Raw genomic sequence first — 22,834 nt, 5'->3', positions numbered from 1 at the left:
ATATTGGGTCAATATTTGTGCAAACTAAAGGGCAGAGGCTTTTCAGGTAGTCATCTGACTATAGCCAGTCTTTTTTCTTTTTAGATTTGAATGAGAATATATTCCATCTAGAAAATGTACTGCCCATAAATCTTCTCCTGTCTCCCTTCCTCACCCAATAAATGTGACTGATATTCTTGCTGAATGGATAACGGAATGGGTAGTTTGATTTTCAAAAACATAGGCTGAGACACAGGCATGATGATCCTTGCAGTCAATAGAGCATCAGGCCCTGGAAATCCACATCTCATTCTGGTGCACACACAGGCCTGGTGGGTGGGCAGCTCTGGCTTGTGTGAGCCATGCGGTGTGGAGAAGGAAGGTTCTTGTTTTTTGATACTCCAGACACTTCTGTCTTGATGTTTGTAGAAGCACAGAGTGGCATGAACTGGGGACAGATACATGAGCTTCCTAGGATGAAGATTTCTGTTACTGCCTTAGGTGAGGGATCACAGGTTGGTGCTTAAAGGTGTAGGCTAGGGCAGGAGGGGCTCAGCATCCTCCCTGTGGATCCCAGTTTCCTGCCCTAAATGTGAACCAACCGCACAGACTGCCTTTCTGTCTTTCTTCATCTAATACCTGTTTTTCTGTGCAGAAACTCCCCGCTCAGGAGGCTCTTCTTTCTGCTGCCCTCCTTTCATCCCTCTGGCTTACTTTTAAGACCGTGGTGAACTCTTTAGGGTATAATGAAAGAACTTGTTTTGGTATTTAACTCAAAATGGAATTTCCTCTCTTTAGAGGGCCAGTTATGGTTTTATAATCCACACTAGACATCACTGGTCATTACAAGGGCTTTCAGGATAATCTCAAAGTCAAATTCCTTTCCATTTATAAAAAATGAAAACTCAGTGAAGAGTAAACTGAGAAATAATAGAGGCAGTAAAGAGACAGTAGATGTCAGTAAAAGTCACCAAAACCTCTCCTCCACAGTTAGCCTGCACCTGGGTTTCTGGACAGTGTGTGTCTAGGATTGCATAGGCCCTGCCCCAGGTTTCTGGCTTCCTCAGTGCTGGGCACAGCAGTTCCCTAGATTCACAAACACACAGACACCATAGGTGGAAGAGCACAGAACATACTGGGCCAACCCTTTCTCACGTGAGAAGAAACCGTAGCCAGCAGGGGCAGTTTCAGCTTCAGCAGCAGGAACAGAACTCTGGGACGCAGCCCCAGCCCATGGCTCTGGCCACCACACTATGCTGCATCTTGGTTTTGCTCATAGTATTCCTCAGGCTGGCAGTCAGTTGCAAACACTGTAGGTGAATGACAACTTTTCAATAGAAATGAAAGCCTTATCAAATATTAATGTTGTAGTCTTGGACATGATCCTTTCTTGATGCATGTATGATGGCCCTGGAAAGGTGAGGTCACCTCTACTGACACTTCCCTGGCTGCAGACTGGTTTACAGAGGCGAGTGTCATCCATCCTCATATTGGATAAAATGAGGAGGGAGCTGCCGTGACTGAGGGTCATAGGTATCAAAAGAGACAGAAGGCCTCTCAGAAGACTAAGCTGTGTTAGGTAGGCAGGTGTCTTCTCTCTGGCATTCCCATGCAGCAATTTCTGTGAGAGTTAGAGAGCTCCTATCTGTAAAGGGATGCACAAAGTTAAGTCTCCCAGCTGTGATAGGACCATGCTCCCCTCGCCCACTTTCTTCTGCCTGGGAAGGACCTGCAGCCCTGCACCAGCCTCTTTGCAGTTCCTCCTGCACAATAATTGCATTGTGCTTGTGTGTGCATATGTGTACAGTGGCCTAGAAATGCCAAGCACCACTACGTAAAAACCAGTGATGGGCTGGGCCAAGGCAGGAAGTTCTAGGCAGGGGGTTCCCATGATCATGTTGTGTCTGAGCCCTTTAGGGATTGCCAAGTCCTCTTAAGCCCAGAAGTGGGGGAGCCAAGTATCGTCTCAGGTGCAGTGCTGTTTATCCCTCAGATATGGCCGTGACCTGGTTGCAACAGGGGCTGACAAGTGTCTGGCAGGATTCCTGACAGCAGGGAGGGTTTAGCAAGGTGAGGCCCGGAAATCACAGGGTTGGTCAGTGGCAGAGCAGGTCCTCAGCCCCACCTCAGGGAAAGGCTGTCTCCAACCTCCACTCTGCTTGTTAGTAGCCGGGTAGGGTTCCCTTTGTATCTTCTAGGGGCCAGCTGGTCTCCACCACTACTTCCATCTACCAGAATAGGGAAAATATTTTATGATTAGAATCTAAAAAGTGAGATCATGTATTAGAATAATTTCAAGTGGTGAGCAAAAGTTTAATCTTCCTTCCCAGTCATTAACTCCTGTATAATTACAGCTTCAAGCCATAAAGCTAACTTCCCTAAACTAGTGATTTTACCTTGTTCCCTGGAGTCAAAGAAGGTCATAAGTTGAAGATAGGTGGGGGAATGTTTTCTCATTCATATAAACACCTCTACAAGGACCTGCCTTCATTATATAAACATCAGAGGACATGGATACCATGCTGGCATCTTTTGAAATTATACTTTAGGTTCTGGGGTACATGTGCAGATCATGCAGGATTGTTGCATAGGTACATACATGGCAAGGTGGTTTGCTGCCTCCATCCCCCCGTCACCTATATCTGGCATTTCTTCCCATGTTATCCCTCCCCAACCTCCTTAACTCCCGCTGTCCATCCCCTAGTCTCCCCCAACAGACCCCAGTGTGTGATGCTCCCCTCCCTGTGTCCATGTGTTCTCATTGTTTGACAGCCACCTATAATGAGAACATGCAGTGTTTGATTTTCTGTTCTTGTGTCAGTTTACTGAGAATGATGGTTTCCAGGTTCATCCATGTCCCTACAAAGGACACGAACTCATCATTTTTAATGGCTGCATAGTATTCCATGGTGTATATGTGCCACATTTTTCCTGTCCAGTCTATCATTGATGGGCATTTGGGTTGGTTCCAGGTCTTTGCTATTGTAAACAGTGCCACAGTGAACATACATGTGCATGTGTCTTTATGATAGAATGATTTATAATCCTTTGGGTATATACCCAGTAATGCGATTGCTGGGTCAAATGGGATTTCTATTTTTAGGTCCTTGAGGAATCGCCACACTGTCTTCTACAATGGTTGAACTAATTTACACTCCCACCAACAGTGTAAAAGTGTTCCTATTTCTCCACATCCTCTCCAGCATCTGTTGTCTCCAGATTTTTTAATGATCGCTGTTCTAACTGGTGTGAGATGGTATCTCAATATGGTTTTGATTTGCATTTCTCTAATGGCAAGTGATGATGAGCATTTTTTCATATATTTGTTGGCCTCATGTATGTCTTCTTTGAAAAGTGTCTGTTCATATCCTTCACCCACTTTTGAATGGGTTTGTTTGTTTTTTTTCTTCTTATAAATCTATTTTAATTCTTTGTAGATTCTGGATATTAGCCCTTTGTCAGATGGGTAGATTGCAAAATTTTTTTCCCATTCTGTTGGTTGCCAGTTCACTCTAATAATTGTTTCTTTTGCTGTACAGAAGCTCTGGAGTTTAATTAGATCCCATTTGTCTATTTTGGCTTCTGTTGCCATTGCTTTTGGTGTTTTAGTCATGAAGTCCTGGCCTATGCCTATGTCCTGAATGGTTTTGCCTAAGTTTTCTTCTAGGGTTTTTATGGTGTTTGGTCTTATGTTTAAATCTTTAATCCATCTGGAGTTAATTTTAGTGTGAGGTGTCAGGAAGGGGTCTAGTTTTCCTTTCTGCACATGGCTAGCCAGTTTTCCCAACACCATTTATTAAACAGGGAATCCTTTCCCCATCGCTTGTTTTTGTCAGGTTTGTCAAAGATCAGATGGTTGTAGATGTGTGGCATTGCCTCCAAGGCTTCTGTTCTGTTCCATTGGTCTGTATCTCTGCTTTGGTGCCAGTATCATGTTGTTTTGATGACTGTAGCCTTTTAGTGTGACCGGGTTCTGGGACCCGGAGGAGGCTCAGCTTGCTCCTTGGTGGGCTGTGTTCTTCCAGGCTCTTGGTCTCTCACTCACCCAAGAATGGGAGAGGGGACCATGCCGGGTGCAGTGCACTCACAAGTAAATGTTGGACCCCAAAGAGTTTTGCAGAAAGAGATTTATTTAGGCAGAGAGAGAAAAAGGGGAAAGAAAAAGATAAGAGCGAAAAGCTTCCGCAATTAAGTGGAAGGGGATCCAGACATGGAATCTGAGTCCTGATAGAGACTGGGACTTTTAGCCTGGGAGGAATTCCCACCTCCTTTAAGTTTTCTGGGCCAATGGAAGTTCCTTCAAACTTCTACTAGAATGATTGATATCTGATTTTTCTTGTGCACAAGAAAGTATAAACAAAGACCTCTAATCCCCAGATGGAGAGGTGGGAGGAGGGGAAAGCATGTTGCTGGGAAGTTCTTGCCCCCGAAACTACGCCCCCTTGTGGACCCAGGAAGAGAATATATTCCCTCAGTAGGATAGTTTGAAGTCAGGTAACGTGATGCCTCCAGCTTTGTTCTTTTTGCTTAGGATTGTCTTGGCTCTGCAGGCTCACTTTTGGTTCCATATGAAGTTTAAGGTATTTTTTTCCAGTTTTGTGAAGAAGGTCATTGGTAGCTTGATGGGGATAGTGTTGAATCTATAAATTACTTTGGGCAGTATGGCCATTTTCATGATACTGACTCTTCCTAACCATGAGCATGGAATGTTTTTTCATCTGTTTGTGTCCTCTCTTATTTTCTTCAGCAGTGGTTTGTAGTTCTCCTTGAAGAGGTCCCTTACATCCTTTGTTAGTTGTATATCTAGGTATTTTATTCTCTTTGAAGCAATTGTGAATAGGAGTTTGCTCTTGATTTGGCTCTCTGTTAGTCTGTTATTGGTGTATAGGAATGCTTGTGATTTGTGCACATTGATCTTTTATCCTAAGACTTTGCTGAAGTTGCTTATCAGCTTATGGAGATGTTGTGCTGAGACAGTGGGGTCTTCTAAATATACAATCATGTCATCTGCAAATAGAGACAATTTGACTTCCTCTTTTCCTAATTGAATATCCTTTATTTCTTTTTCCTGCCTGATTGCTCTGGCTAGAACTTCCATTAGTATATTGAATAGGAATGATGAGAGAGGGCATCCTTGTCTAGTGCCAGATTTCAAAGGGAATGCTTTCAGTTTTTGCCCATTCAGTATGATATTGGCTGTTGGTTTGTCATAAATAGCTTTAATTATTTTGAGATACGTTCCATCAATACCTAGTTTATTGAGAGTTTTTAGCATAAAGGGCTGTTGAATTTTGTCAAAGGCCTTCTCTGCATCTATTAAAATAATTATGTGGTTTTTGTCTTTGGTTCTGTTTATGTGGTGGATTACGTTTATAGAATTGCGTATGTTGAACCAGCCTTGCATCCCTGGGATGAATCCTACTTGATCATCGTGAATAAGCTTTTTGATTTGCTGTTGCAATCAGTTTGCCAGTATTTTATTAAAGATTTTTGCATCTATGTTTATTATGGATATTGGCCTGAAGTTTTCTTTTTTAGTTGAGTCTCTGCCAGGTTTTGGTATCAGGATGATGGTCTCATAGAAAGATTTAGGAAGGAGTTCTTCTTTTTGTATTGTTTGGAATAGTTTCAGAAGGAATGGTACAAGCTCCTCTTTGTACATCTGGAAGAATTCGGCTATGAACCCGTCTTGTCCTAGACTTTTTTTGGTTGATTGGCTATTAATTGCTGCCTCAACTTCAGACCTTGTTATTGGTCTATTCAGGGTTTCAACTTCTTCCTGGTTTAGATTTGGGAGGGTGCAAGTGTCCAGGAATTTATCCATTTCTGCTGGGTTTACTGGTTTATGTGCATAGAGTTTGTAGTAATCTCTGATGATATTTTGTATTTCTTTGGAATTCATGGTGATATCCCTTTTATCGTTTTTTATTGCATCTATTTGATTCTTCTCTCTTTTCTTTTTTATTAACTTGTCTAGTGGTCTGTTTTATTGATCTTTTAAAAAAACAGCTCCTGGATTTATTGATTTTTTTGAAGATTTTTTTTGTGTGTATCTATGTCTTTCAGCTCTGCTCTGATCTTAGTTATTTCTTGTCTTCTGCTAGCTTTTGAGTTTTTTTTGATCTTGCTCCTCTAGCTCTTTCAATTTTGATGATAGGGTGCCAATTTTAGATCTTTCCTCACTTCTCATGTGGGCATTTATTGCTGTAAATTTTCCTCTAGACACTGCTTTAAATGTGTCCCAGAGATTCTGGCACATTGTGTCTTCTTTCTCATTGGTTCTGAAGAACATCTTTATTTCTGCCTTCATTTCATTGTTTATCCAGTCGACATTCAGGAGCCAGTTGTTCAGTTTCCGTGAAGTTGTGCGGTTCTGAGTTAGTTTCTTAATCCTGAGTTCTAATTTGATTGCAGTGTGGTCTGAGAGACTGTTTGTTATGATTTCCATTCTTTTGCATTTGCTGAGGAGTGATTTACTTCCAATTGTGTGGTCAGTTTTAGAGTAGGTGTGATGTGGTGCTGAGAAGAATGTATATTCTGTGGATTTGGAGTGGAGAGTTCTATAGATGTCTGTTAGGTCCGCTTGGTCCAGATCAGAGTTCGAGTCCTGGATATCCTTGTTAATTTTCTGTCTTGTTGATCTAATATTGACAGTGGAGTGTTAAAGTCTCCCATGATTATCGTGTGGGAGTCTAAGTCTCTTTGTAGGTCATTAATAACTTGCTTTATGTATTTGGGTGCTCCTGTATTGGGTGTGTATATATTTAGAATCATTAGCTCTTCTTCTTGCATTATATAAGGCCCTTCTCTGTCTGTTTTCATCTTTGTTGGTTTAAAGTCCATTTTATCAGAGACTAGGATTGTGACTACTTTTTTTTACTCTCCATTTGCTTGGTAAATCTTCCTCTATCCCCTTATTTTAGCCTATGTGTGTCCTTGCACGTGAGATGGGTTTCCTGAACACAGCACACCAGTGGGACTTGACTTTTTATCCAATTTGCCAGTCTGTGTCTTTTGACTGGGGCATGTAGCCCATTTACATTTAAGGTTAATATTGTTATGTGTGAATTTGATTCTGCCATTTTGATGCTAGCTGGTTATTTTGCCCATTAGTTTTTGTAGTTTCTTCATTGTGTTGATGGTCTTTACCATTTACTGTATTTTTGAAATGGCTGGTACTGGTTTTTCCTTTCCTTGTTTAGTGATTCTTTCAGGAGCTCTTGTAAGGCAGGCCTGGTAGTGACAAAATCTCTCAGCAATTACTTATCTGTAAAGGATTTTATTTCTCCTTCACTTAAGAAGCTTAGTTTGGCTGGATATGAAATTCTAGGTTGAAGTTTGTTTCTTTAAGGATGTTGAATATTGGACCCCACTCTCTTCTGGCTTGTAGGGTTTCTGCCAAGAGATCCACTATGAGTCTCGTGGGCTTCCCTTTGTGGGTAACCCAGCCTTTCTCTCTGGCTGCCCTTAGCATTTTTTCCTTTATTTCAACCCTGGTAAATCTGATGATTATGTGTCTTGGTGTTGCTTTTCTTGAGGAATATCTTTGTAGTGTTCTCTGTATTTTCTGGACTTGAATGTTGGCCTGCCTTGCTAGGTTGGGGAAGGCCTCCTGGATAATATAATGAAGAGTGTTTTCCAGCTTGGATTCATTCTCCCTGTCACATTCAGCTACACCTATCAAATGCAGATTAGGTCTTTTCACATAACCTCATATTTCTTGGAAGCTTTGTTCATTTCTTTTCACTGTTTTTTCTCTAATTTTGCCTTCTTGTTTTATTTCATTGAGTTGATCTTCAATCTCTGATATCCTTTCTTCTGCTTGGTCGATTCAGCTATTGAAACTTGTGTATGCTTCACGAGTTCTCGTGTTGTGTTTTTCAGCTCCATCAACTTGTTTAGGTTTTTCTCTAAGCTGGTCATTCTAGTTGGCATTTCATCTAACCTGTTTTTTAACTTCTTAGTTTCTTTGCATTGGGTTAGAACATGTTCTTTTAACTCAGAGAAGTTTGCTTTTCTCTAAGCTGGTTATTCTAGTTGTCATTTCATCTAACCTGTTTTCTAACTTCTTAGTTTCTTTGCGTTGGGTTAGAACATGTTCTTTTAGCTCAGAGAAGTTTGTTGTTACCCACCTTCTGAAGCCTGCTTTTGTCAATTCATTAGACTCATTTTTCATCCAGTTTTGTTCCCTTGCTGGTGAGCAGTTGTGATCCCTTTGAGGAGGAGAGGCGTTCTGGTCTTTGATGTTTTCATCCTTTTTGTGCTGGTTTCTTCCCATTTTCGTGGATTTATCACCTGTGGTCTTTGCAGTTGGTGGCTTTTGGGTGGGGTTCTGAGTGGACGTTCTTTTTGTTGATGATGAAGCTATTTCTTTCTGTTTTTTAGTTTTCCTTTTAACAGGCCCCTTTGCTGCAGGAATGCTGGAGGCCCACTCCAGACACTGCTTGCCTGGGAATCACCTGTGAGGGCTGCAGGACAGTAAGGGTTGCTGCCAGTTTCTTCTTCTGTTATCTTCAGCCCAGAAGGGTACCCACCAGATGTCAGCCAGAGCTCTCATTTATGAGGTGCCTCTTTGGATATCTGGGGGTCAGGGAGCTGCTTGAGGAGACAGTCTGTCCCTTATCAGAGCTCAGGTGCTGTTCCAGGAGCTCCATTGTTCCATTCAGAGCTGCTGGGCAGGTACATTTAAGTCTGGTGCAGCGGAACTCATAACTGCCTCTTTTCCCAGGTGCTCTGTCCTCGGATGTTGGACTTATATTTATAAGTACTTGATGTGCTGCTGCCTTTTTTTTGGAGATGCACTGCCCAGCAAGGAGGTAGTCTAGTCACAGTCTGCCAGCAGAGGCATTGCTGAGCTGCCATGGGCTCTGCCCAGTTGCTGTGTAACCTTCCTCGTGGTTTTGTTTACAGAGGTATAGTTGGAACTGCCTTGGTAATGGTGGTCTGCCTCAGTAATGGTGGACTGCCTCAGTCATGGCAGAATGCCTCAGTAATGGCGAACTTCCTCAGTAATGGCAGACTGCCTCAGTAATGGTGAACTGCCTCAGTAATGGCGGACTGCCTCAGTAATGGCGGACTGCCTCACCAGTGGTAGACTGCCTTGGTAATTGTGGATGCCCTTCCCCCCAAAGAGCTTGAGCATCCCAGGTCCAGCTGAGCTCGCTGCAAAACTCTCAGGGTCAGAGTATTTCAGATTGCTGGTCTTTGTGGGGGTGAGACCCGCTGAGCCAGATCACCTGGCTCCCTGCTTTCGGCCCCCTCTTTTTCAGTTGAATGGGCAGCTTTGTCTCCCAGGCATTCCAGGCACCAGTTGAAACAGCTGCCAAGATTTGTGTGAGTTTTTGTGCAGGAACTCATGGTGCCAGTTGAAACAGCCATGCTGGAAACTTGTGGCACTTTTTGGCCTGGGAATCTCCTGGTCTGTAGGTGGCAAAAACTGTGGGAGAAGCACAGTATCTGAACCAGAGTTCTGGAGTGGATGGAAAAGCCCCTGGTGGCCTCTGTTGGGTAGGGAGGGTGGTCCTCCAGGGATTGCACTTCCCAGGTGAGGCAGTGCCCTACCTTGCCTCAGTTCATCCTTCTTGGGCTAAACCCACTATGCAACCAGTCCCATTGAGATGTACCTGGTACCTCATTTGGAAATCCAAAGATCACTAACCCTCTGCATAGCTCTCACTGGGAACTGCACTCCAGAGCTGTCCCTATTCAGCTATCCTGTTCTGCCTCCTCAGGGTCTTTTTTTTCAAAGCCAGAAAAGGCCCACTGAGGCTTCACACATAGAAATAGTCCTTTAGGAAGTAGAATTGGTACTGACAGAGTGGGATACTGCTATAAAGATAACCAAAAAATGTGGAAGGGATTTTGAAACTGGGTAACAGGCAGAGGTTGGAACAATTTGGAGGGCTCAGAAGAAGACAGAAAGATGTGGGAAAGTTTGAAACTTCCTAGAGACTTGTTGAATGGTTTTGACTAAAATGCTGATAGTGATATGGACAATAAAGTCCAGGCTGAGCTGGTCTCAGAGATGAGGGACTTATGGGAACTGGCATCAAGGTCAGTCATACTATGCTTTAGCAGAGAGACTCGTGGCATTTTGCCCCTATCCTAGAGGTCTGTGGAACTTTGAAGCTGAGAGAGATAATTTAGGGTATTTGGATGAAGAAATTTCTAAGCAGTGAAGTATTCAAGAGGTGATCTGGATTTTTCTGAAAGTGTACAGTCATATGTGTTCACAAAGAGTTAATTTGAAATTGGAACTTATGTTTAAAAGGGAAGCAGAGCATATAAAGGTTTGGAAAATTTACAGCCTGACCATGTAGTAGGAAAGAAAAACAAATTTTCCGGGGAGAAATTCAAACCAGCTGCAGAAATTTGTGTAAGTAATGAGGAGCAGAGGAAGTTAATAGCTAAGACAATGGAGAAAATGTCTCTAGGGCATGTCAGAGATCCTAGTGGCAACCCCTCCCATCACAGGCCAGGAGGCCTAGGAGGGAAAAATTGTTTCATGGGTTGGGTCTGGGGTCCCTGCTGTTCTGTGCAGTGTTAGGATATGGCACCTGTGTCCCAGCCATTCCAGCTCCAGCCCTGGCTAAAAAGGGCCAAGGTACAGCTTGGACCATTACGTCAGAGGGGGCAAGCCCCAAACCTTGGTGGCTCCTTGGGCCTGTGGCTGTGCAGAAGACAAGAGTTGAAACTTGGGAATCTCTGCCTAGATTTCAGAGGATGTATGGAAATGCCTGTATGTCCAGGCAGAAGCCTGCTGCAGGGCAAAGCCCTCATGGAGAACTTCTGCTAGGGCAGTGCAGAAGGAAATTTGGGGTTGGAGCCCCCACACACAGTCCCACTGGGGCATTGCCTAGTGGAGCTGTGAGAAGAGGGCTACCATCCTCCAGAACCCAGAAAGGTAGATCCACCAACAGCTTTCACCTAGTCCCTAGAAAACCTGCAAGTACTCAATGTCAGTCTGTCAAAGCAGCCACAGGGGTTGTATCCTGCAAAGTCATGGGGACAGAGCTGCCCAAGGCCATGGGAGCCCATCCCTTGCATCGGCATGCTCTGGATGTGAGAAATGGAGTCAAAGATTTTGGAGCTTTAAGATCTAATGGCTGCCTGGCCAAGTTTCAGACTTGCATAGGGCCTCTGGCCCCTTTGTTTTGGTCAGTTTCTCCAATTTGGAATGAAACTTTTACTCGGTGCCTGTACCCCCACCATATCTTGGAAGTAACTAACTTGCTTTTGATTGTACAGGATCATAGGCAGAAGGGACTTGCTTTGTCTCTGATGAGGCTTTGCACTTGAACTTTTGGGTTAATGCTGGAATGAGTTAAGACTTTGGGGGACTGTTGGAAAGGCATCATTGGCTTTGAAATGTGAAAAGGACATGAGATTTGGGAGGGTTCAGGAGTGGAATGATAGGGTTAGCTCTGTGTCCTCACCCAAATCTCATCTGGAATTGTAATCCCCATGTGTCAAGAGAGGGACCTGGTGGGAGGTGATTGGATGATGGAGGAGTTTCCCCCTTGCTGTTTTCATGATAATGATGGAGTTCTCATGAAATCTGGTTGTTTGATAACTGACTGGCATTTTCCCTATGTGCCCTCTCTCTCCTGCTTCCTTGTGAAGAAGGTGCTTGCTTCTTCTTCACCTTCTGCCATGATTATAAGTTACCTGAGGCCTCTTTAGCCATACAGAACTGTGAGTCAATTAAACCTCTTTTATTTATAAATTACCCAATCTCAGGTAGTTCTTTGTAGAAGTATGAAAACAGTAATACAGAAGGCAATCACCAATAGCTACTTTTACATGAGCTGGGAAAATTGATGTAATGCAGCTAATCTGCCAAATGTCAATGTCTGATCTAGAGATACAAGAAGTATTTGAATAACTTACTAACGTTTTCAGATTTTATGAGACTCTTTAAAGATATAGACATACCCTTTGTATTTCCTTTAAGTCCATTGTTACATTTTTTGAAATTCCATCTGAAATTTTCCTAAAATTTCAAGATTAATGAATTTTAAAACCTAGAAAAAAGTTAAGGATATTGCATTTGGGTTAGCTTTAGGTGATGTTTCTCTACACTGCCCTGCACGTACACACACAGTGGATGCTCCTGTTTTTATCCTTTTTGGTGACATGGATACATCTTCCTTGACTTTGTTGTTTCATTTTCCCAGGGGGAGGGTGCAGAAGGCAGGAAGAACATCTTTCAGAATCAAGAGACAACAAAACTGCAGCAGTTGCTGCCAAAATGGCATTATCTTGATCCAGGAGCCCCAGAGGTTTTGTCTAAGCTGCTAAGTGTACTGCTACAGCCAGGACTGTCTCATTTGTCTAGGTGGTCACTGTGAAAGGGCCTGCAGGTATTAACAGTAATAGCAAGAACCCAGGGACCCACTGTAGAAAGTCAGGCCCAGCCAGCTGCCTTTCATACATATATGTCACTGCCTCCTCAACACGGATGTCAAGTGTGGAAAACACTGGAAGTCAAAGTTTAAATGGTTTTACTGTTAATTTTGTGCAAGCAAATACAGTTCTTCAAAATCATCAGGGATGTTTAAGATAATGCAACACTTAACTTTGTAGGAAACAAGGTAAAACCAATATATATTATGGAAAAGTATTTACTTTCGTTGAAATACAAATTCAGAAAATAGCATATTGCTGCCTTTTTTTTTTTTTTTTTTTTTTTTTTTAATGTGATGGCCAAAACACTTCCTTTCCTCTGGGGACTTGGCATTGGGCTGCCTGGGTCTTATTCTCCATAAAACATTTTATATTAACTCTTTTCATCTAGAAAACAAAACAGAAATACACGTACCATAATATTGACCCATAATGCAGAGTCACTGCTTGGCTAAGAACATCCATCAGCCTTGTTGACACCAGAGGCCCAATGAGCCTTAGCAGGGTTCCAGCCTGAGTTATGGACTCGAAGGCAGGGACAGCACGTTTGCTTCTTTTTTCAACATGCATAATTTGTGGCAATGCTTTTCTTTATTGAGCTCTTAACTTGCTTGTACTGTCTAGTGTGCTTTTAAGGTCAGGATTGTTTGAAAGCTTTGTTTTAGACAGAAACATTTAAAGTTAGTTCTAAAACTTTTTGAGGAGAAAATATATATTTTTAAATTCATTACTTTCTTGAAATGAAGGTAAAACTTGTTTCTGGAAGATTTACTTACCAGTTTATATGGTTCATAAGCTCATCTCTGGAGCCCTGAAGACAAATGTCTTCAGGTATTTGAAGAAAGGATTTCATTAGTCTTTGAGCTTTGAATTACGCAAGTTAAAAAAAAATGCCTGTTTTTGGTAAATTTAAATCTAAATCCAAAATAAAGTCTCTGGATGCAGTTGCTGTGCGAAAAGAATTTGATCTAAATTGTGTGAATGTTTTGAAGATGATGTTCACTTGGAAGAAAAAAACTATCAATATTCCTATGTCAAATAGTGATTTTGAAATAACTTTAGTTCAATGAATAATTATTGGAATAATAACTATAATAAATTTAGTATTGAGTGAATACATTAATTTTTCTATCTTTAATGTTTAATATAAAAAGTTCAATTTTCAAAAAATAAAGAAAATGGATAAAAGCAAACTATAATATGCAACATTGATTATCATTAGTACATTTTATATTGATATATATACTTTTTAAATTGTTGAGCATGTGCATCCAGCTTTCACAGAGTATCTTAAGATAGATTAGGGGGCCAGGCATGGTGGCTCACGCCTGTAATCTCAGCACTTTGGGAGGCCGAGGTGGGCAGATCATGAGGTCAAGAGATCAAGACCATGGTGAAATCCCATGTCTACTAAAAAAAAAAAAATATATATATATATATATATACACACACACACACACACACACACACACACACACACACACACACATATATACATACACACACACACAAAATTAGCTGAGTGTGGTGGTGCGCACCTGTGGTCCCAGCTACTTGGGAGGCTGAGGCAGGAGAATTGCTTAAACCTCAGAGGTGGAGGTTGCAGTGAGCCGAGATCGCACCACTGCACTCCAGCCTGGTGCCTGGCAACAAAGCAAGACTCTATCTCAAAAAAAAGAGAGATAGATTAGGGAGGCAGAATCAATGACTCCAGAGGACAAAATCTGTGGCCTGGGTCCTTTTGACCTATGCTTTCCTTTATACCAGGAGGAGGTGTCATGAGAACCAGTAGCTGTCGTGAAAGTTTGGCATGAGCCTATGGATGAGCTGGGGGCTCTTAATGACAGAGGCTTAGCCAAAATTTCTGGACTGAAAGGCTGGCTCCTGATCCTCTGAAGCCTTGTGGGCCATCTTTAATCTTGGTTGTTAATCCTTCCCAAGCCCAGAGCTCCTGGACACAAGTGGGAAGACACCAGGGAGTGAGGTGACAGAAGTCATCACACAGCTAGGTGAACTTTGCAGCCCATATGCCCAGGGACTCCAGGCAGCAAGTGACAATTACATCTTTTGAGTAGAAAAAGGAAGTGGCTTCCTGCCATAGTCCTTGGGAGAAGCTTGATCTGTTCTCTTGGGAGACTGAGCAAAGACAGCTTTATATCAAGGACACTGGAAGCAGGTCTGTAGCACTGCTCAGAGCCGTCCTCCTTCCCTCTCTTCTTTTTTTCTTTCCTTCCTCCCTCCCTCCCTCCCTCCTTTCTTTTCTCTTCCTTTCACTCACTCACTCACTCACTCACTCACTCACTCACTTTTGCTCCCTCCAAAATAACAGAGCCTGTTTTTGCGTCACATTCATCCTGGGCTTAAGGATGAAGACAGGACTCTCTTCTTCTGCAGCTCCTAGTTTGCTATTTCTCTTTTCCTATTTGGCTTGGAAGTTGTCCTGTAGTTCTTCCTTGGGATATTTTCTTGACTGGTAGGACTTTTTTTTTTTCCTGATTATTTTCTTTTCCTCAATTTTCTATTTCACTTCTTCCATGAAGGTCAGCCTATCTTGGAAAGTACTTGATAGAAAGTAGGATAGTGGGCCCAGTATCGGTGGCTCACACCTGTAATCCCAACACTTTGGAAGGCCAAGGCGGGCAGATGACCTGAGGTCAGGAGTTTGAGACCAGCCTGGCCAACATGGCGAAACCCTGTCTCAACTAAAAATACAAAAAAATTAGTTGGGCGTGGTGGTGGGTGCCTGTAATTCCAGCTACTCAGGAGGCTGAGGCAGAAAAATTGCTTGAATGCGGGAGGCGGAGATTGCAGTGAGTTGAGATTGCGCCAGTGCACTCCAGCCTGGAAGACAAGTGTGAGATTCCATCTCAACAACAACAACAACAAAGGAAAAAAAAACGAAAGTAGAATAGTGTGTGCTATCCCAGAAAGGCCCCATTCATACATACCTCTCGTCTTGAAAGCTCATCTCAGAGACATACCAGCATTTCCCAAACATTGCCAAAGGCTTGACTCTGACTTGGATGACCCCAAAGCAGCACCTTTGTAGCTGGGGAAGTGTTCACAGTGATTGCCAAAGGATATTGAGGGGTTTCCCTCCTCTTTGGTCCCGACAGAGGACTGAAGGAGGAAGAGTCAGGAGTTCCCATTAGAGGGAAAACTTGAGTCTCATAGGAGTCTCACTCGCCACTCGGCCTCTGGTTGTGCTGTGTTCCAGCAACCAGCTCAGGACTCCTATGTGAGAGAGATACTCTTTGTAAGGATGTGGAAGGGCCCAGTAAGCAACAGGTGAGCCATCTTTTCTGGGTCGAATTTGAGTGGCAATACCAGAGGCTGGGCACTCCTAAGCTAGATGCCTTCAATAGTCCCAAGTGGCTATCAGTGAAGTGAGTGGCCAGGGGCAAAGTGACCCACAGAATTATCAGGATCCACATACAGGCAGCAGACATTGTTTTTGGCTATAGTCACATCCATATTTGTGTCTTTTTCTTGGTTCATTAAATTACTATGCATAAATTTGCTTTGGAAGTTCATAAGCACTGTATTAGTCAGAATCAGTTGCTTTTCTTTAGCTATGCTCTGTTTACCTCTCCATGTTTAGCCCTCCCCTCTCCTCTGCCTGTTATTACTCACTGCATTCTCCCCGTGTGTTGAGCGTTCTATGTGCTTTTAAAATGACAGCTATCCAGGAAGCCCTTTAACTCATTAACCTCCCCACTGTTACTCCTATCCCCACTGTCTCCAAAGATGGTCCTGATGAGCCACATCTGGTATTCCATTCTTGTGTACTTTCTTTCCCCTTGAATCTGGGCTGATTCAAGATTATGACTCGCTCTTGACCCATAGTATGTGGCAGAAGTGACTCTAGGTTACTTTAGAACTTACTTAACAGAAACTTGAAGCAGCTACCTGGCTCACTGGCAATGCTAGCTCTGGGGGAAGCCAGTCTCTTTACACTGTCTTGAGATGTCCATGTTGTGAGGGAGCCCAAAGTAACCATGTGGAGAGAGATGTCCAGCCATTCTGCAGCTGTTCCAGGTATTTCAATTCCGGAGCCAGATGTGAATGAAGAAGCCGTTCTAAACATCCATCCCAGGCAGGTATTCAGATCATGCCAGCCCCAGATGCTATCTGAGAACAACCATGAAACTCCAGGGGAGAGCGTCACCTAAGCTCAGTCAACCCAGATAATCAAGAGAGACAATACCTTTCTATTTAAGCCACTATGTTTTGGTGCTTTGTTAGGCAGCAGTAAGTCATTGGAATGTCCCCGATTGCAGGACAGGATGGTCATGAAAATAGCAAGCCATTTTTCATACCTATCCTTTGTCAGTCTCTCTGACTCAAGTGTAAAATAATTATTTTCTTTTCATCATAAGAAATGTAGTTCTACTGATGGCCATGTGAACTAAATCATACCTCTTTTTTTTTTTTTCATTTTTAGAGACAGGGTCCTGCTCTGTTGCTCAGGCTGAAATCCAGTGGTGCAATCATGGCTCACAGAAGCCTCAAACTCCTGGACTCAGGTGATTCTCCTGTCTCAGCTTCCCAAGTAGCTGGGACTAACTACAGGTACATGGCTAATTTTTAAAAAATTATCCAGGGGGTCTCTTTTAAAATTAGATGGGGGTCTCTCCATGTTGCCAGACTGATCTTGAACTCTTGGTATCAAGTGATCCTCCCACCTTGGCCTCCCAAAGTGCTGAGATTATAGGTGTGAGTCACTGTACCCAGCCCTAAATCATACCATTTAGAGTCATTATTGTTGGAGAATTTTGAGAACATCCACACTGTAGAAACCTCTCCCCTCCCACCCTGATCCTATCGCCTGTCATGTACGAGTGTACTTCCTGGACATCATACTGCCTGCTGCATGTGTCCAATTCACTGACTAGGAAGGTGCCTTAGCAGCAACACACATCAAGAGCAGATCTACTTGAAGTCAATGGAAGTAAGAGGAAGGGGCTGAGAATCAGTGCCAGTTGGGTGGGGGGACACCTGGCCTCTCGCTCTCTCTTGGCACTAGCTCTTTTTGAGGTTTCATCTTGATGTTTCCTTTCTACTGCCATGTCCATTTTCTCATGGTGTTTTAATTTCCATCTTTATCCAAGAAAAGACATTGGAGAATCCCCTTCCCCCAAGTTAAATGAGACAAGGCTGGAGTTTTTCAAAAGGAACATTTACTAGGAAACTAAAGGGGAACCAAACAGAATGCAAGAGAACAGAGGCAGAGTTGCAGACGGGCTGAGGGAGTTCAAATTTACAACCAGCCTCTGGCCACAGCTGTACTGGCTAGGCAAAGCTTTCCAGACCCAAACCTACCTGCCTGCCATGCAGACAGTCCTCTTTGCCTGCTTGCCTCTTGTTCTGTTTCACACCAACAAGCCAGTTCCATCCTTATTAGTGTCCCAAGGCTGCTGGCTTTCTGGGCAGGAAGTTCCTGAGGTGGGGAACAGTAGGCACAGCTGCCTCAGGATCTCCAACCCAGGCTCCCTTTGCCAAGGACATGTCAGAATTTATTTGGATGGCTGCCTGGTATGTATTGGAGCCAGTCTGATGTCTCTGGGACCATTCTTCTGGGCTCATCTGCCTGGATCTACAGACAGTATTTCTTCTAACTATCCTGGTGGCGCTAGCCCTTCAAGCTTTGGTTCTAAACACAGGTACGATCGAGGATGTCTGAATGAGGGATGAGCAGTGGCTCTAAACACTTGTATGGTGGAGGATATCTGAATGAAGGATGAGCAGAGGGGAACCTTGAGCAGAGGAAGTTGAATTTTCCTTATGCCACAGACACAGGCAGAACCTTGGATTCTCTTTGAACCTCAGTGATTGGAAGCCAATCTAAGAAGTGAAGCTTGTATGTAGTGACACTGCTTCCTACAACCAAAGGCCTACAGCCTTTTTAGATCTGCCATCAGGGTAGAGGTTCTTGTACAGTACTAGGCAGCTGGGGCAATGAGAACTTTCTAAAGACAGGCAATCATCCTTCTTCCACCCAGTTAGTTCCATCCTGAAATGTTAATTGAAACAAAGATAATGAGCTTTCCAAGAAAGTAAACTGCAATCAGATCTGGATTCTGTTGCAAAGAGATTGTGTGAAAAGGAAAATATTATCTTGGGATAGTGGTGCAAATGTGTGGATGGGGTGCCTTGCACCTATAATGGGACAGAGAGGACCCAGGTAACAGCCCCTAGTCCTCCCAGGATGTGCTGAGGCCTTTGGTTTCATTTATATGGAGGCAGAAGCAATGAGGATGAAGTGCATAGCTGGCCATTGGTTGGCAGACTTGGTCAGGAAGGAAGCCGAGTAATGAATGAGATGCCCAGGGAGTGCCCTTTACCTTCACTCTTGTAGGTATTTCCATCCCCAAGTGCTGTGAACGTGATGTATGTGTTTGAAGTGAGAAGGAAACCTCTGTGTGTGGTTGCCCAAGGCTATGACTCTGGGCTGTTGCATATGGAAATACCCCAGAAGGCACTCAGGCCAAAGAAGCCCAAAAGCGGTGCCTTTCTCTAGGGGATGGCTGTGTTCTCTCTCCATGATCTCATCTCACCCATTGCTACACCAGTTTCTTAGGCTGTTAACTCAGTGGACAAACGTGCCTAGGAAAGGATATTCCACATGCTCATACCTCTGAGATGTATGCCCTTCTAACTGGGATAACAATTACTTTTCATTATAATAGTACCCCCAGTTGAAAGGAAGTGGCTGCTGGCTACTGAGGGAATAGTGTTGGGGGGTCTCTGATTCCTCAAAATCTGGTTTTAGCAGAAAACAGGGCCATATTGATACTGGTACTCTCTACTACGTGCAAGGGAAGAGGCAGTGAGTTGGCTGTGGACTAGCCCTCCTTGCCACTAGATTTCTTCCAGGGAACGGCCTGCTTGTCCTATCATTCTCGTGGGGCTATTCCTTGCAAATCTGGAGCACTTACTGGGGCAAAGTTATTTTCTGGAGACAGTCATTAGCTCAAAGGTAGTCATGTGTGAATTGAGACCTGCTGCCTATATAGCACCTGGATATATTTTTAAATAGTCTTTCCTTCCAGGGCATTCTAGAAAATAATATCGTGTTAGAATAACAATTTCCAGGGCAGAGTCTATGTCCTCATCACAAAGGGCTTCATATGAAACACTAAGTCGTGGTACCCTTGGTACTGTCACTATATCTATCATTTGTTTTCGTTCATAGTCCAATCTTGGTTCTTGGCCATAGGAGACATGCTTCCCCGTCAGCACATCACCGTGAGTCACCTGAAGAAGGTGGCTGGACCATTCAGGTTCACCAAACCCAATCTGGAAAGAAGGCCAGTTATTGCTGTGGTTACAGCTGAGCATTTGGTCGCTGAAGTCATCTGGGTGTTGCTGGATGGAAAAAGTTACTTAAGGTCTTTGTAAGATGGTTGTACTATTGCGTCCTTGGTGCAAGCAGTCCTCTTACCCATGATCATCGTTTCTGCAGGAGGAAAAAACAAAAAGAATAATTTGGCTTTCATTCATACATTTTTTTTTTTGAGATAGAGTTTTGCTCTGTCACCCAGGCTGGAATGCAGTGGCATGATGTCGGCTCACTGCAGCCTCCATTTCCCGGGTTCAAGCAATTCTCCTGCCTCAGCCTCCAGAGTAGCTGGGACTACAGGCACCCACCATCATACCTGGCTAATTTTTGTATTTTTCGTAGAGACAGGGTTTCACCATGATGCCAGGATGGTCTCAAACTCCTGACCTTGTGATCCACCCTCCTTGGCCTTCCAAAGTGCTGGGATTACAGGCATGAGCCACCATGCCTGCCTCATTCATACATTTTTAATGTGCACCAAACAAGTGGCAGGCATGATAATAGATGCTGAGGATACAAGGACCATAAGTAGGACACTCACCCTGCTTTCAAAGGGCTCACAGGGGGAGAAATTACAATGTGAGAAGCTGAATAATATAGGTGTGCATAGAATACTGCAGGGGCCAAGAGAAGACAGAGAGTAACTTCGAAGGGATTGAGGAGGTCTACAGAGAACACCCTGAAGAATGAGTCTTGAGCTAGGCCATTTAGGCTGACAAGGAATCCCTCTGAAAAGGAAGGAAGGAAGGTCACTTGGGGTAGAGGAAAGAGACTGTGCAAAGGCAGAAATGCAGTAAAGGGCAAGGTGCATTGAAGGAATCATTACAATTTGGTGTGGCTGGACTGTAGTGTGAGGAGGGAAATGGTAGGAGGTAAGACCGATGATATGATTTGGTTGTGTCCCAACCCAAATCTCAACTTGAATTGTATCTCCCAGAATTCCCATGTGTTGTGGGAAGGACCCGAGGAGAGGTAATCGAGTCATAGGGGCCGGTATTTCCTGTGTTATTCTCATGATAGCGGGTGAGTCTCACGAGATCTGTTGGTTTATCAGGGGTTTCCGCCTTCACTTCTTCCTCATTTTCTCTTGCTGCTGCCCTGTAAGAAGTGCCTTTTGCCTCCCGCCATGATTCTGAGGACTCCCCAACCATGTGGAACTATAAGTCCAATTAAACCCCTTTTTCTTCCCCCTCTCAGATGTGTCTTTGTCAGCAGTGTGAAAATGGACTAATACAGCTGGGATGGAAAGAGGAGGTCGGAGTGGTGCAACATCAATCCTTGTTTCCAAGACGTGAAGGAGGGCCTCTCTTAAGGAAGCCCTAGACTTAAATTAGCAGGATCTCTTGTGTTTCACACTCGGCCCAGCATTCAACTTAATTTAAACTCAGGGTACCTTCCAGCACAGATTAAATGTAGTAATACTGTGGCCATAGAGAGAAAAAACTGAAGTGACTTCTATGGATATAGGAATAACAAAATTTACATGTAAACTATGAAAGAGTAGCAACCATTCTGATACTGAAATTTATGAACTTCATTTCAGAGATCAAAAGGTCACATGTGAGGTTATAACTCTGGCGTCCCCAAACTTTTTACACAGGGGGCCAGTTCACTGTCCCTCAGACCATTGGAGGGCCGCCACATACTGTGCTCCTCTCACTGATCACCAATGAAAGAGGTGCCCCTTCCTGAAGTGCGGCGGGGGGCCAGATAAATGGCCTCAGGGGGCCGCATGCAGCCTGCGGGCCATCGTTTGGGGACGCCTGCTATAACTTAAGGAAAGTATTGAAAGCCAGTGTGTTCCCTGCAAAGGGAAACCATGTTTGATTGTGACCTGTGGCTTTGAAGTATGTGCATGTGTGTAGACACACACACACATCTCTGGGAAAGGGGTATTTGTTTCTGCATGTAGAAAGAAAGCATGAATATTGTGGTTTAAATATCAGTTTGCCAGATCAACTGCTACTCTGGAGCACCCTCTGAATAGCTTTACTTTCTAAGCAATCACCTACATCAGGCTCTTGGTTCCCTAGCCACTCTTTCAACTATAAAACCCATACCCATATCAGTTGGCCAATTTCTGAGTCCTTTCTCACCAGAGAAAGCAAATTGTTAACAGGCTCAGCACCACCAGTGAATGTGGTCTGGAATTAGTTGTGATGGTATCATCCAATATTTCTTCCTTTTTGGGTACCTATTATATGCGTGGCACTGGGATATGGACTTCATAAGTTCTTAAAAGACCGCTTGAGGTTCTTTAATGGAGGATGCAGAGTTATAGAGAGACTAATTTGCACACAGCCACGCTGTGACTAAGTGTCAGAGCTGAGATTTAAACCCAAGACTTCTAATTTCAAAGCCCAAGCTTTAGCAATTATGTCAATTCCCTCTGTAGGTCCCATCCACATTTCTGATGTATTAAAAGTACTTTATCTGCCTTGGCTTTCTAGATACTCTAAATCTAGCCAGATGAGCTGCCCTTAAGAACCCTAGTCAAAACCAGTAGCATGCAGCAAGTCCCACTTATGGCTTCCTAGCTGCTTATCCCATTTCTCTGGATTCCCCCCGCTACTGACATGCACATGTATCTAGTTTGCCCCCTCAGTTCTGTGCATAACCTCATTTTTCCATGTTATGATCTAGTTTTACCTCTCCATTTAAACAGTTCCTTCAGAATGCTTCAGATTTAGCTCTCCCAAAGTACCTAGCCTTAGGGACCACCTCTGTAATCTGGTTTCTTATGGCCTGTTTAAAGCCTGCATAGAGGGCTAGGCTGCAACCTCAGCTAACTTTTTACCAGTCCCCATACCCAGGGATACCAGTAGCAGAGGCAATGTTGCCAATGGCCAAGTCATAGCACAGCTCCGACCTGAACTCCATAGCTGGGCTTTGCTTATTTGGTGAATTTCCTTGTGTGTGCAATTAGCCAGAATCAAGGTCAGCCTCTGGAAATACGGTGATGCAGCCTACTGGTCTCCCCTTTTTTAAGGTGCAGCCCTTCAGTTGGGTGAGTTTTCTGGACTCTGAATCTTTTCCTCTTCTGGATAGTGTCACTAAGGTTCTAGAATGCTTGCAAGCCTGGACCAAGCCCACAAGATGACAGGATAA

At 43.6% G+C, this 22,834-nt stretch overlaps 1 protein-coding gene across 1 annotated transcript in view; it reads right to left on the bottom strand.

The window, feature by feature from the left end:
• Window positions 1-17,546: 17,546 nt before the first annotated feature.
• SYT9 (synaptotagmin 9) overlaps window positions 17,547-22,834 on the bottom strand; it is a 233,927-nt gene continuing 228,639 nt past the window's right edge. Inside the window, exon 7 of the mRNA XM_003919797.4 lies at window positions 17,547-19,843. Within this exon, the coding sequence (XP_003919846.1) occupies window positions 19,835-19,843 (9 nt within the window). The 3' untranslated portion in view covers window positions 17,547-19,834. The remainder of the gene's footprint in view (window positions 19,844-22,834) is intronic.

Source organism: Saimiri boliviensis, chromosome 6 (genome assembly GCF_048565385.1).
Source record: "Saimiri boliviensis isolate mSaiBol1 chromosome 6, mSaiBol1.pri, whole genome shotgun sequence".
NCBI classification, from domain to species: domain Eukaryota; kingdom Metazoa; phylum Chordata; class Mammalia; order Primates; family Cebidae; genus Saimiri; species Saimiri boliviensis.
This window is presented reverse-complemented; position numbering and strand designations above follow the sequence as displayed.